Genomic DNA, 12,990 nt, shown 5'->3' on the forward strand with positions numbered 1-12,990 from the left:
AACACTGTCACGTGAGAAAAACCTAAAGAGAGTAGCGAGTGTAACGTAATATTTTATTTCTTTTCAGACAATGGTCGCTATCGAATGTATATAGAAGACGCTTTAGAAGGACAGATGAAGCCTAGTCCGTTTGGATCCGTTACGCCAGTTGGAATCATCACAAACTATCGGAGAAAAGAAAAATGTGAGCAGAAACACTCAAAGAAAATACATTGTTCGAATACAGAATCAAAGAGATATATATTAACCAGTATCGACACCATACTAAACCCCAGCCATTTTAAAAACAATTTGAATACAGTTGTACAAGTCAAACCTCAGCCAGAGAAGCGTGACGCTTGTTCCATAACGAAACATGGCGACATGCAGATGGACACAGGAACATGGAGAGATGATGAAACCCATATTTATGCTAGTCTCTCTGATAGCCTTAGCAATCTAAGTTACCAATCAAGTCTTCCTGACGAAAGTGTCTTTGGCCTTAGTTTTACAGAAACTGAGGAAGAAACCTATGGTGGTTCTTTCACGACAGTTGCCAACGACGATTTTGAGTTTCACGATACTCGCCTTGGAGTCATTGACCTACTGATGCATTCAAATGATACAAGTTTAAAACCCGAACCTGTGCCAAAACTTTCAATGTCAGCGTTTAAAGAGAAAACCCACAAACCTCTCGAAAACAAGTGTCAACTGAGTGAAAGTGACAATTCGTTGGAAACAGTTCAAGACTTGGTGATTCGCATTGATTCTCTTAACGATTCTTTTTATGGGAAAAAACATTCCGAGTTTGGAAATAGTTCGGAGAAGACAAGACACCAACATAATGGTATTATCCCATTTCACATGTACCGAGTTAGCGCCGAAGAACTGTGTAAGAGCGCTTTACCTCGTTCTAGAAACAGTTGGTTTTCCATGAATGATCTTGACCGTATTGGTGACAAGAATGACTGGACCAACCGCGGCGAGCTGGATGAGGCCATGATTCCTGTTCCTGAAAAAAGTGAGTCCATGATGTCTCTCTACGAGGAACCTAAGACTTATGATCAGGCTAAAACAAAATCAGTAAGTGAATCAAATCTTTTCTGTGAAAAAGAATCAACTGAGATCCACCCCAAGTACTCCTTACAAGAGGAACACTTCAGTAATGAAGGAAGACTTTTGGAGGCTTTATGGAAAAACAACAGGTCTTCGCTGGTCCTTGGACGTGGAAGTCACGTGAGAAAAGCCAAGAAACGGAAAACAAAAAATAAACAAAGATATGGTGAAAGGAGTTCTTCACGGAAGCCCTTAGAAAAATTAGGGCCTGATCTAAATGGGGTATGCTACTGGAACAAAGATCCTCATACAGGTCCTATGCTAATTGAAGAATACATGCGACCAATTGATGCACTTTGCGACTCATCATCACACGAAGAAAAAAACATTCAAAATTCTGAAGCAACTATAAATAAACAGTGACAATTTACAGCTGTCGCCAAAAAACACAGTTTCTTTAAATGAAGTGACTACGGACAGTACAAAATGATGAATACAAGTATTGGGAAGAATCGAGTCATGATATAGAGCCAAAATAGCTGATCAGATAAGCTTACTGAGCTCTTATGAATAAGACTTTTAACTTTCAGTTTGTTACAGTGAAAGCAAAACAGTCAATGCCAAGTGCACGTGACTGCAGACGGTTTTTTTTTTTTTCTCGATACTTGTTATGTTTTCATACAGAAAGTGTTTAATACCAGATGGCGATTCGGCTACTTGTCTTCACCAAATATGTACAGTACTGTGTAAAATTGTTTGAACAAAGTTTAGAATTAGATTTCAGGCTACTTTTAAAGAACAACGGAAGGTAAATCACAGATAAAACATCAAAATTTTATTATTTTTCACATTTAGTACAACAGAAATTTAGTGGAAGTTATTAAGTTCAGCAAACACTTAATACTTTGTAGGTCCTCCATTTGCTGTAATAATTGTAGGCAGTCTCTGAGGCATTGTTTCAATACATTTAATCAATGTGCCCTTTTGATGTTTACTCCAAACGTCTCTAATATACCTCACACAAAGCGTTTTTGGAAGTAACTTTTGATTTATCAAGTTTTGATCTGTTAAATTGTAGATCTTCTCAATGGGGTTGAGACTGGGGCCGTTGCAAGTAAAAATAGAGATAAAAATGTAAAAGTATCACAAATTTAAGAAGTTGAATTGATTGGTATTATAGAAGATCAGGAAAGTTGGTCAAACAGGAAATTATGATATCCAAAAGGAATATGGGTAAAACATGAAGATTAACATTAAATAATTTTTAAAGTATATAAGGGATAAACAAAATGTTAGGATGGGAATAGGACCTCTGACGGATGATAAAGGAAGGTTTGTGTTTGATGATTATGAAATGGCTAATTAATTAAATTCTGCTCTTTCTTTCGTACCTCCTAGGGGTACGGCGGACTTGCAACGCCAGAAATCGGGTTTCGATATTCATGGTGGGCAGATAGCCCATTGTGTAGCTAGCTTTGTACTTAATTTAATACATCAACATTCTTTAGTTTCAACTAATGAAGACTCAAGCAGTGTTCCTCATCTTGAACAATTGACAGGCGAAAACAAAGTTGAACATGATAACTGCCTAAATAGCTTCTTAAAACAAAATTGGGAAGTTTAAGGAATGATAAGTCTCCTGGGCCAGATAACATTTTCCTGAGTGTTTCCAAGGAGGTCAAGAATTGGATACTTGAGCCACTTGCCACGACTACCAATAGGTTGAAAGTTAGTCGCTCATGTTTTCAAGGGGGGTACCAGAAGTTGTCCCAGTAATTATACGCTTATTAGTTTTACATTAGTTCTGGGAGAAGTTTTGAAAAGTCTGATGAAAGATACTTTGCATAGTCATTTAAGAAAGTTTGGAATTTTATTGGACAACTAACATGGTTTATTAAGGAAATATCTTGCCTTACAAATCTTCTGACATTCTTTGAAAATGTTACTGTTCATGTAGATGAGGGTAAGGGTGTAGATTTGGTATATATGGATTTTCAAAAAGTGTTTGACAAAGAGCCACATAAAAGGCTTCTAAAGAAACTTATTTCTATAGGTGTAGGGGACAAGTTAATTAATTGCATAGAAGAGTGGTTTGATGGAAGAAAGCAGAGAGTTTTTATATATGGAAGTTAGTCAAACTGGATTAATATTGCAAGTTGTGTACCTCAGGGATCAGTCGTAGGACCAATGGTGTTTTTTATTTATATCAATGACATAGATGAAAGAATGGTCTATAAATTACATAAAGTTGCTGAAGATATTAAGGTTTTGGATGTTGCTGGCTGTGAAGAGGATGCTGCTGATTTACAAAAAGATTTAGATCATTTAGTGAGTTGAGCAAATAAATGGCAAATGGGTTTTAATTATGATAAATGCAAGATATTGCATAGTTTTAGTTTGGCTTAATGGATGGGGCGGCCTAGATGGGGCAGAAGGTCCCTAAACAATGTGCAATGTTAAATATACTCTTGTCTTAATACTTCTGCACAGTACCGTATTATATTGCAATATAAGACGTTTGTTGAAACTAAGAAGTTTGCAACTTAACAAGAGAAAGAATTAGTTGTAAGTTAAAAACCATGTCACAGTTCTCTCTTATGGATCTTTCGAGAGACTCTTTTGTTCAAACGTGTTCTTCTGAAACGGTTGTTATAGCGTTTTTGGTATATAAGATATTTCAATAATCGCGTATATTTTATTAAAGCATGCATTTGCTATCTTTCTAATGTTATGAATGTGTTTCATGTAACGATCCACTAGACATTTAATACACAATAACAATTATCGTAATATGCTTATCATGACTATTACGTCAAACGTTATTCGAACCTGACTACGACAGAACCAGATCTAACTCGGACGCACCTGAACTGTCAATTTTCATACGTTTTAAGAACTGGATACCTGTAACTTGGTATTCACTGCAAGTGTTGTTGTTTTAATGGAATTTGTTTATTTTTAATTTCGCGCAAAGCTACACGAGGGCTATGTGCGGTAACCGTCCCTAATCTAGCAGCGTAAGATTAGAGGGAAGGCAGCTAGTCATCACCACCAACCGCCAACTCTTGAGCTACTCTTTTACCAACGAATAATAGGATTGACCGTCACATTATAAAGCCCCCACGGGTGAACGGGCGAGCCTGTTTGGTGTGATGGGGATTCGAACCCGCGACCCTGAGATCACGAGTCGAGTGCCTTAACCACGTGGCCATGGCGGGCCGTTTAATGGATATAATGGTACAATCTTTTACGAGATTTTGGAATAGTTTTGAAGGTAATGCTGTAAGCAGTAAACAATTTTCTCGATCTAAGTTCTAACACTGTGATCTACCATATGGAATATCCATCCAAATATTGTTAATGTATCGTGTGTGTTACAATGTTCTGAGCTTTGTATATACGTTAAGTGATATATTTCTAAAGATATTGGAGTTGTGTAAAATTTAAGATTTATGAAAATCGAAAGTGTAAACACCACATCTTATAGAACGATTATTGTTTAATTCTTACTGAAAACATTGACACCCATCAATGAAGTTTCTTGGACAACTGGACAACTCCGTACTGGCATGTTTTATATATATATATATTTAAACAGAGTTACAGCTCCACGCCATATGATATACAGGGAGTTCGGAAAGTCACTGTGCAGTTTTGTAATCATATGTCTATTTAGTCTATTTCAAGCCAGCAACTGATAGCGGTGTTTAGAAACAAAATAAGAAGAATCCAGGCCTGTATTGATGCCAACGGGGGGTCACTTTCAACATTGTTTATAATTGTCATTCATATTTACCTCCTGTATTCTATATTTAAACATGTCTGTTAATAAATATATAAGTGCACAGTGACTTTCCAAACACCCTGTATTTTCGTATCGGCATGTCCAAGTGGTAAGAGCGCTCGACTCGCAATCTGAGAGTCGCGGGTTCGAATCCACGCCCCACCAAACGTGCTTTCCTTTGCACCGTGGACGCGGTGTAATGTGACAGTGGATCCCATTATTCGTTGGTAAAAGAGTAGACCAAGAGTTGGCGGTGGGTGGTGATGACTGGTTGCCTTCTCTCTAGTCTTACACTGCTAAATTAGGGAAGCCTACCACAGATATCCCTCGTGCAGCTTTGCGCGAAATTCAGAATCAAACCAAACCTTGTTATCTTTGCGCGAGATTTAAAACAAACAAACCAAACTAATAACGTTTCTTGAAGAACTGAACAACTCTATTCTGGCAGATGTATATATTTAGTTATATCACCACGCCGTGCAATCTAGAACACTTAGTTTGCAAAGTTTCTTGTACATAGTTTTGTAAGCTATTTTGAAGGTAAGGATTCGTCGTCGCGTCTTATTTCGTCAAAACGCGTTCTGCATTTGAGCCTTGAGTGCGTTATAAGATTGACGGCTAAATCCCACGATCCAGTCAGGCAAAAGTAGCATAAGAGCTAGCAATGGATGCTCTTGGCTATCTTCCCCCTAGTCTATCATTTCAAAAGTAGGTACGGCTATTCGCTGATAGCCCTTGCGCAGCTTTGTGTGAAAATTCTAAAATGAACGAACTGTTTTAAAGCAGCATTTCCAGTTGACTTAGCGCCAGTTTACGTAAAATAAAACTACTGACTGGCTCCGAAGTTTCGATAATATATATACATAGAACTTCTATATTAATATGAACATTTCTCTGAGACAGTTTTCAGATATCAAGAAGTTCATCTAATAATGTTTTTATACAGATGTAGTAGTTAAATTATCTGACAATACTCGACAACTACTGAAGTATTGTTTGTTTGTTTGTTTTTGGAATTTCGCACAAAGCTACTCGAGGGCTATCTGTGCTAGTTGTCCCTAATTTAGTAGTGTAAGACTAGAGGGAAGGCAGCTAGTCATCACCACCCACCGCCAACTCTTGAGCTACTCTTTTACCAACGAATAGTGGGATTGACCGTCACATTATAACGCCCTCACGGCTGAAAGGGCGAGCATGTTTAGCGCGAAGGAGATGCGAACCCACAACCCTCAGATTACGAGTCGCATGCCTTAACACGCTTGGCCATGCCGGGCCCAGAAATATTAAATCACCTCATGAAAATGTATTTTACTCAACTAACGATTGGCACGAATGTTAAGTATTTAAACATATTCCAGTTTCAAACGAATGTATTGTTTACACGGGGATTTCTTTATAAAATATTATGGTGCTGGTTTTAGGAGAGGGTCCTCCGTTAATATTGTCTTGTTTTTTTAAAAACAACATATATACTTAAGTTCTTATTTAAAATAAAAATATAAGGAACCCCGAATTTTCGACAGAAACATTTTATGTGTATTGTCTTTGTTGTTGAGGATATAAAGTGAACGAAATAATTATATAACAAAGAATCAGTTGTAAACATCACATGTCAGTGTCGTCAAATGGATAATCTACTCGTTTCACTGAATATAATATAAAATTCAATTTTCATTTTTAATGAAAACTTTGCTTATGAAAAGCAAGATTTTCGTGACTATGAAATATTATGTACATATTTTAGTCATCACTACGTATTAGTGCCTTTACTCGCTAACGAGCTACATAACAATATGATTCTCAGTTGCCTTAAACGTAACACTGAATTAATTCTTTGTGAGAACAACGTGAAATTTAGTGTGTCTTTAGTTCGTTTAAAAAAAAAAGGCACGTGGTGTAGTTTTGCAAATGGTTAACTATAACTTTGTGAAAACAACAACGAAAGTTCATCGTGGTTTATAAAAATGAATATATCTTCAGGAGGACCAAAGCTACCGAAGTTTTGATGTTAAAAGTTAAGGAACATCTTGGTGTCCCAGTTATTCTTAATTTACGCGAGAGAGTCATGTTTGTATGACGTTTATGAAATATATTGTGAATATTCTGTAAAGTTATTTACTTTATATATTTAAGCTTCGAGGACCTGTGAAAATAGTTTTACTCGGTTAATAAATTCAAATAAACTTGTTTGTATTTATGATTCATCTCATTATATATTATCAATAATAACCACTTCACTGTCTCCTGGTGTCATAGTAGCAAGTCTACGGATCAACAACACTAAAATCAGGGGGACACTACAGACAGCTCAAAATGGCTTTACTATGAAAACACACACACACTAACCTCACTACACCGAATGAAGAAAACCGACCAATTACGAATCTTCTGACACTCTTTTTACGTCTAATGGGCCATTCCGCATCGTTTTTACTTTCTTGTTTCATTCAAAACCTGTTGGTTTTTACAGTCTTATCAACACAGATATTTCAGCAGACACTTGCTACACTTTATTGTTGCTTGTTTTTTTACTATTTATGCTAATCCCTATCTTTGCGGTCCTATATCAAAGCAGGAAACTCACCAGTCCTGTATGTTTGTCATACCTTATTCCTTTATCATATCCTAATTTCTATTAATATGAAAATTCATCCGTCGCATGCATTGCATTTGTTAGTGTATACACTTCTGTTTTCAGCTTCGTTGGATCTTGTATGCCCTGCCATATCTTACCAAACAAAGAACATTCCATCTATACCGAAACAAAATATTCATCCCAAGTTACAATATATTATTTTAAACACCGATTTTTCTGTAGTTTTTAAATTCTATATGCATGGCAATTTGCAAGTAAAATCTTATAATAATTGTGTTCATTCATTAAATAACTCTAGAAAAACATCATAAGTCAACTTAATGAGGCCATTACTGATACTTAGGACTTCCTATGAACTCAACGATTACCTAATAAATTACATTTGGATTATCTAAAGACTCGAAAAACAACCAAAAACTAACCCAACACAGAAATGATATGTCCTGCGAAATACATCAGATGGTATTTTTATGAAAATTTCATTGACTTGATATGGCTTAAACTGAACACTTTATATAATATATATAAAGTATTTATTAAGTGATTGTCTGTGTTATACATACATACAGATTACCAATAAGAATTTAAATTTCCACTTCGGAAAAAACAGCGTTTTATTAGGTAAGACACGACAACATACTTTTATACTATTGTAGGTAAAGAAATTACCACAGCAAAATAACTTCCATGGTCTAAATGAAAATATAACAGAAAACTTACTATACTCCATAGTAGCTAATTCCTCTGAAATGTTCTGATAAAAAATAACAACGTAAGTACAAAGACATCATTAGTGTTTAATGGATTTGCTCTTTGCAATATTTTAGGCAGAAACATGGTTAGACATCACATTTTAAAGATACGTAATTTGGGTCAGTCTCACTTAATGATCAGGTTATCTCAAAAAAATTGGTTGTTTGGGACATTTTCTCAGGGAGTCACCAAAACTATACATGAACTGTAGAGTTTACATCCGGAAATTTTCCTGGCCGTGGGAGAGTGACAGTGACCTGACTTTCAAACCATCCTTTGTAACTTGGGCAGAACGAGTAGGTGCGCCATCTTACATGGAAATAATTTCTTATCTGGTAAGGTGGTTATCTTGTTGACCGGTAGGAGGCTTTACTTGAGAACAGTGCTGCATCGAGCATCAGCTGCCAAAAAGGCGCCCCACGCCATAACAGAAACACCACTGTATTTCGCAGATAATTTAAAGTTTAACAAAGGTTACAGGAAGGATAGTCGCCAAACCCATATTCGTCCACTGCCCGAGAAATTGGGTAACGGGCCTTGTCGGAGGAAAAGTGTCACAAAACCTGTGATACTTGGTGCTGTCAACGTGTAATATTTCTTAGAATCAGAAATGCTTTCCATATGGTTACTTTGCCATTATATCCCATGCCATAGAGATAATTTTTGATGGTATATATGTAAAAACGGCTGGTTTTGGTTGAGAAACTTTTTATGTGGAGGATCGAACAACGTTTCGACCTTTTTTGTTGTTCGCTTCTCTACATAAAAATTGTTTCAACCTAAACCAGCCGTTTTTACATATATATTTTTCTCTACAGGTGGGTTTTCTCGTCATCACTAATTTTTGATGGTTTTGGAGGAAACTTAGGCCTGTCCTGCAACAATGGCGGCTGTATAATGAGGGTCACTTTTCCCTACAAGCTATGGATTTTTGAATCCCGAATCGGCCCGGCATGGCCAAGCGTGTTAAAGCGTGCGACTCGTAATCTGAGGGTCGCGGGTTCGCATCCCCTTCGCGCCAAACATGCTCGCCCTTTCAGCCGTGGGGGCGTTATAATGTGACGATCAATCCCACTATTCGTGACAAAAGAGTAGCCCAAGAGTTGGCGGTGGGTGGTGATGACTAGCTGCCTTTCCTCTAGTCTTACCATGCTAAATTAGGGATGGCTAACACAGATAGCCCTCGAGTAGCTTGGTGCGAAATTCAAAAAACAAACAAACAATCCCCGATCATGGAAAAACTTTTTTCTTACGTTTCTGCAAACTGTATTGTTTCACCAGTCACGTCATGTAAATACGGTTAATTCCCTGGATCCTTTGTTCGACCCACAGTGCTTTGCGATCTTTTCCTAGACGTAGCTGTATTGACATGTCATGTCATTTGATTTGTGTTATTGGGGGAGCGTTTATTTACCTACTGGTGGCCTGTATTTATATATTCACTACAGATACGTCTCAGCCAGGTTGTTTTGACATTGATAAAATAATTCGATACAATCAACTCAGTCACTTTATAATTTTAGGGGAAAGGAAGTCTGCACAATAGTTTTTGATACAAAAATTCTTTCACTTTTTATGGGAACTGGATATAAGCTTTACTGGATAAACAGGACTTGATTTATCCAGGTAGTAAAGAAAATATTTCAATCAAAACTAAACACACAGGTCCGCATTTTGGCTCAAAGCAGCATACTTGCCACACATTTAAAGATGAATTTCTTAACAAATTGTTGCTTTAGCAAAGCCCCCCGCTAGTACAGCGGTATGTCTCCGGATTTACAACGCTAAAATCAGAGGTTCGATTCCCCTCGGTGGGCTGAGCAGATAGCCCTTTGTCGCTTTGCTATAAGAAAAACACACAAACACACGCTTTAGTAAAAAATGAAAATTCCGTTCTCACCACTAATATTGCGATAATTATATTAGACAAATTAAAAATTGATTAGTTTTCTTAGTATTTGTTTATTGAATTTCGTGAAACACCACACGAGGGGTACCTGTGTCCTTTTGTCCCAACTGAGAAGTGATAGACTAGAAGTGAAATGTGTGTGTGTTTTTCTCTTAGCAAAGCCTTCGACTCGTAATCCGAGGGTCGTGGGTTCGAATCCCAGTCGCACCAAAACATGCCCATCCTTTCAGCCGTGGGGGCGTTATAATATGACGGTCAATCCCACTATTCATTGGTAAAAGAGTAGCCCAATTATTGGTGGTGATGACTAGCTGCCTTCCCTCTAGTCTTACACTACTAAATTAAGGACGGCTAGCGCAGATAGCCCTCGAGTAGCTTTGCGCGAAATTCAAAAAACAAAAAAACATTGGGCTATATTCTGTGTCTACCGAAAGGAATTGAACCTCTGATTTTAGCGTTGTAAATTCGTAGATTTACCACTGTATACCAGAGGGGAGCTAGAGGGAAGGCAGCTAGTCAACACTACCCGCCGCCAACTCTTTTACCAATGAAAAGTGGAAATCACCGTCATTATTGAATGTTTTAATGGCTGAAATGGCGAGTGTGTTTGCTGAAAGGATTTGGATCCAAAATCCGCCGATTGCAAGTCGAGCATCTTCTTGATAGGGGGTTTATCTTGAATTTAGTCAAAATCTTATTTTAACTTTACTGAAACAATTCTAATTCGGTGTTCTATCATTGAGTGAAATTTTTTGGATTATTTGATAAATATAATGTCAATTACAATCCACATAACAATAATGTATTAACTTTTTTTTTCAATAAGCATTTGTTACAGCTTCGTTCAAATAAATTTTTCGACAACACATAAAATCCGAAAATAATGTAGGCTTAACTTCAAATGCAAACGTTTCAGTAGAAATTACGAAATTAATGGTAATTGTACATAATTTCCTTAGCTTAATTTGATAAACGTATTAACTCATTGAGTAACTTAAGGGAATAAGCAAATCTTTCACTTCTTTCATTGGTTTACTTTTCTGATCCTGAACTGACTCAAATCATCACTGATTTATATTTATATAGAATTCTTGCTTCTCAAGTTTCATACTCATTCCTGATTTTAAAATTTCACGCCCTCTACCAAATATATGAATTAAAAGATTGAAATAAACCTTACAGTCGGATTTATGAAATTTACAACTTCCAGAAAAAATATAAAAAAAAAAACTTCAGAACAGTAAGCACTATTTTATTCAATAACATTTTATCAATATAATATCTTACTAACGTCTTTTATCGTTCGGAATGTTCTTTCAGGTTTTTAGTAAAACTAATGTCATATAAAGATAAAAGAAAACATTTCTTCAATAAATTTCATTATAGCAACGTTCATTTTTAGGCCTACTGTAACAAACTCAGAAACAATGTAGTCCTAACTTCACATGCATCATTTCAAAATAAATTCAAGGACTACTGTTATGTATGCTGAACTTATATGTAGAAGTCCTTGGTTAATCAATCGAAACTGCGTAACTCTCATTTCGAATACTGAATAAACGTGTAAATCATTGATTAGACATAATTAGCCTTGTTTCTGCATACAATAATATCAACATAACGCTATGATTTATGAAGTTATAATAGGTAAGATTTTAGTATTGTAGCTTTGAAAAAAACTTTCTTTAGTGCTTCCATCTAGAGATAGCTCTTTAAAACATGTATTAAAATTGATAAGTGAATTCTCTTTGATATAATGAAATAAATGTTATAAAATCATATATGTACATTTCATGTGGATTTTTTTTTTCTTATAGCAAAGCCACATCTGGCTATCTGCTGTATCCACCGAGTAGAATCGAATCCCTGATTTTAGCGTTACAGATCCGAAGACTTACTGCTGTCCTACTTGAATATTGTAACTAACTGCTTTCGTCAACCAATACATGTATTGTATAACTCGTATTCTTTACAATTCTATTTTACTGATGCTAAGAAATGCTTGAAAATAATTATATTGTTGGTAAATAAAGGGAACAACATAGGGCCTATTGGTCCATCTCGATTTTTCCGTCCTTTGAAATAAAATATAATTTAAATCAACAAATCTTAAAGCCAGCCCTCATGTACTTGTATTTGTTTCTCAAACACACTTAAGTTCACCACCTGTACAACATCCAATGGCAATCCATTCCAAAGGCCAACCACCCTATCATAAAAATGAAAACGTCTTAGCTGAAGATGACTCCTTTCCCTGCCAAAATTTATATTTGTGTCTTATAGCCCTAATATTATTTACCAAGTTCATCAAATAACTTAAATCCTTTGTAAAGCAGTAGCATTCTTTCCACAGTCTGTATTAACCAAAATTTAAACTTATTTAAATAATTTATTGACCATTCCTTCATTTATAAAAATCAAAGAGAAAGGGTTCTAACCCTAAGGTATCACACTCATGCCATTAATGCAGTTTGACAGGACACCATTCATAACAACCCTCTACTTTCTTCAATCCATCCAATTTTCTGTCCAGTGAGACATCTCCTCCACATGTACAGATATAACTATTTTTTTTTTTTTTTTAATGAGCCTTTTATGTATCCCTAAACTGTAAAGCATAAGTTTAAGGATAAACTGGTGATAGCAATGAGGAAGAAACACAGACGTTATGAAGCAACAAAAATATTGAGGTAGGGAGGGCATTGTGTGGTTGTAACAGCAAATAGTGTACAATCTCCTAAAGCAGCGAGGCCTATTTCAACCGATTTTAATGTTTCTTTGCTTACATTAATAATAAACTATTTGTGCTGTGACCACCAGAGGGATCAAATGCTGAATACTAATTTTGATCACATTTAATTTTCTTTCCTTAATCAATAAAAAATAATACCTTTCTTATGCTACATAAAATAA

The 12,990-nt window shown here is 36.0% G+C and overlaps 1 protein-coding gene across 1 annotated transcript in view; it reads left to right on the forward strand.

Annotated features, from left to right (window-relative positions):
* Window positions 1-7,019, forward strand: part of LOC143254339 (uncharacterized) — a 41,173-nt gene extending 34,154 nt beyond the window's left edge. The window contains exon 3 of the mRNA XM_076509373.1: window positions 68-7,019. Within this exon, the coding sequence (XP_076365488.1) occupies window positions 68-1,458 (1,391 nt within the window). The 3' untranslated portion in view covers window positions 1,459-7,019. The remainder of the gene's footprint in view (window positions 1-67) is intronic.
* The last annotated feature ends 5,971 nt before the right edge of the window (window positions 7,020-12,990 follow it).

This window comes from Tachypleus tridentatus, chromosome 6 (assembly GCF_004210375.1).
Source record: "Tachypleus tridentatus isolate NWPU-2018 chromosome 6, ASM421037v1, whole genome shotgun sequence".
Lineage (NCBI taxonomy): Eukaryota > Metazoa > Arthropoda > Merostomata > Xiphosura > Limulidae > Tachypleus > Tachypleus tridentatus.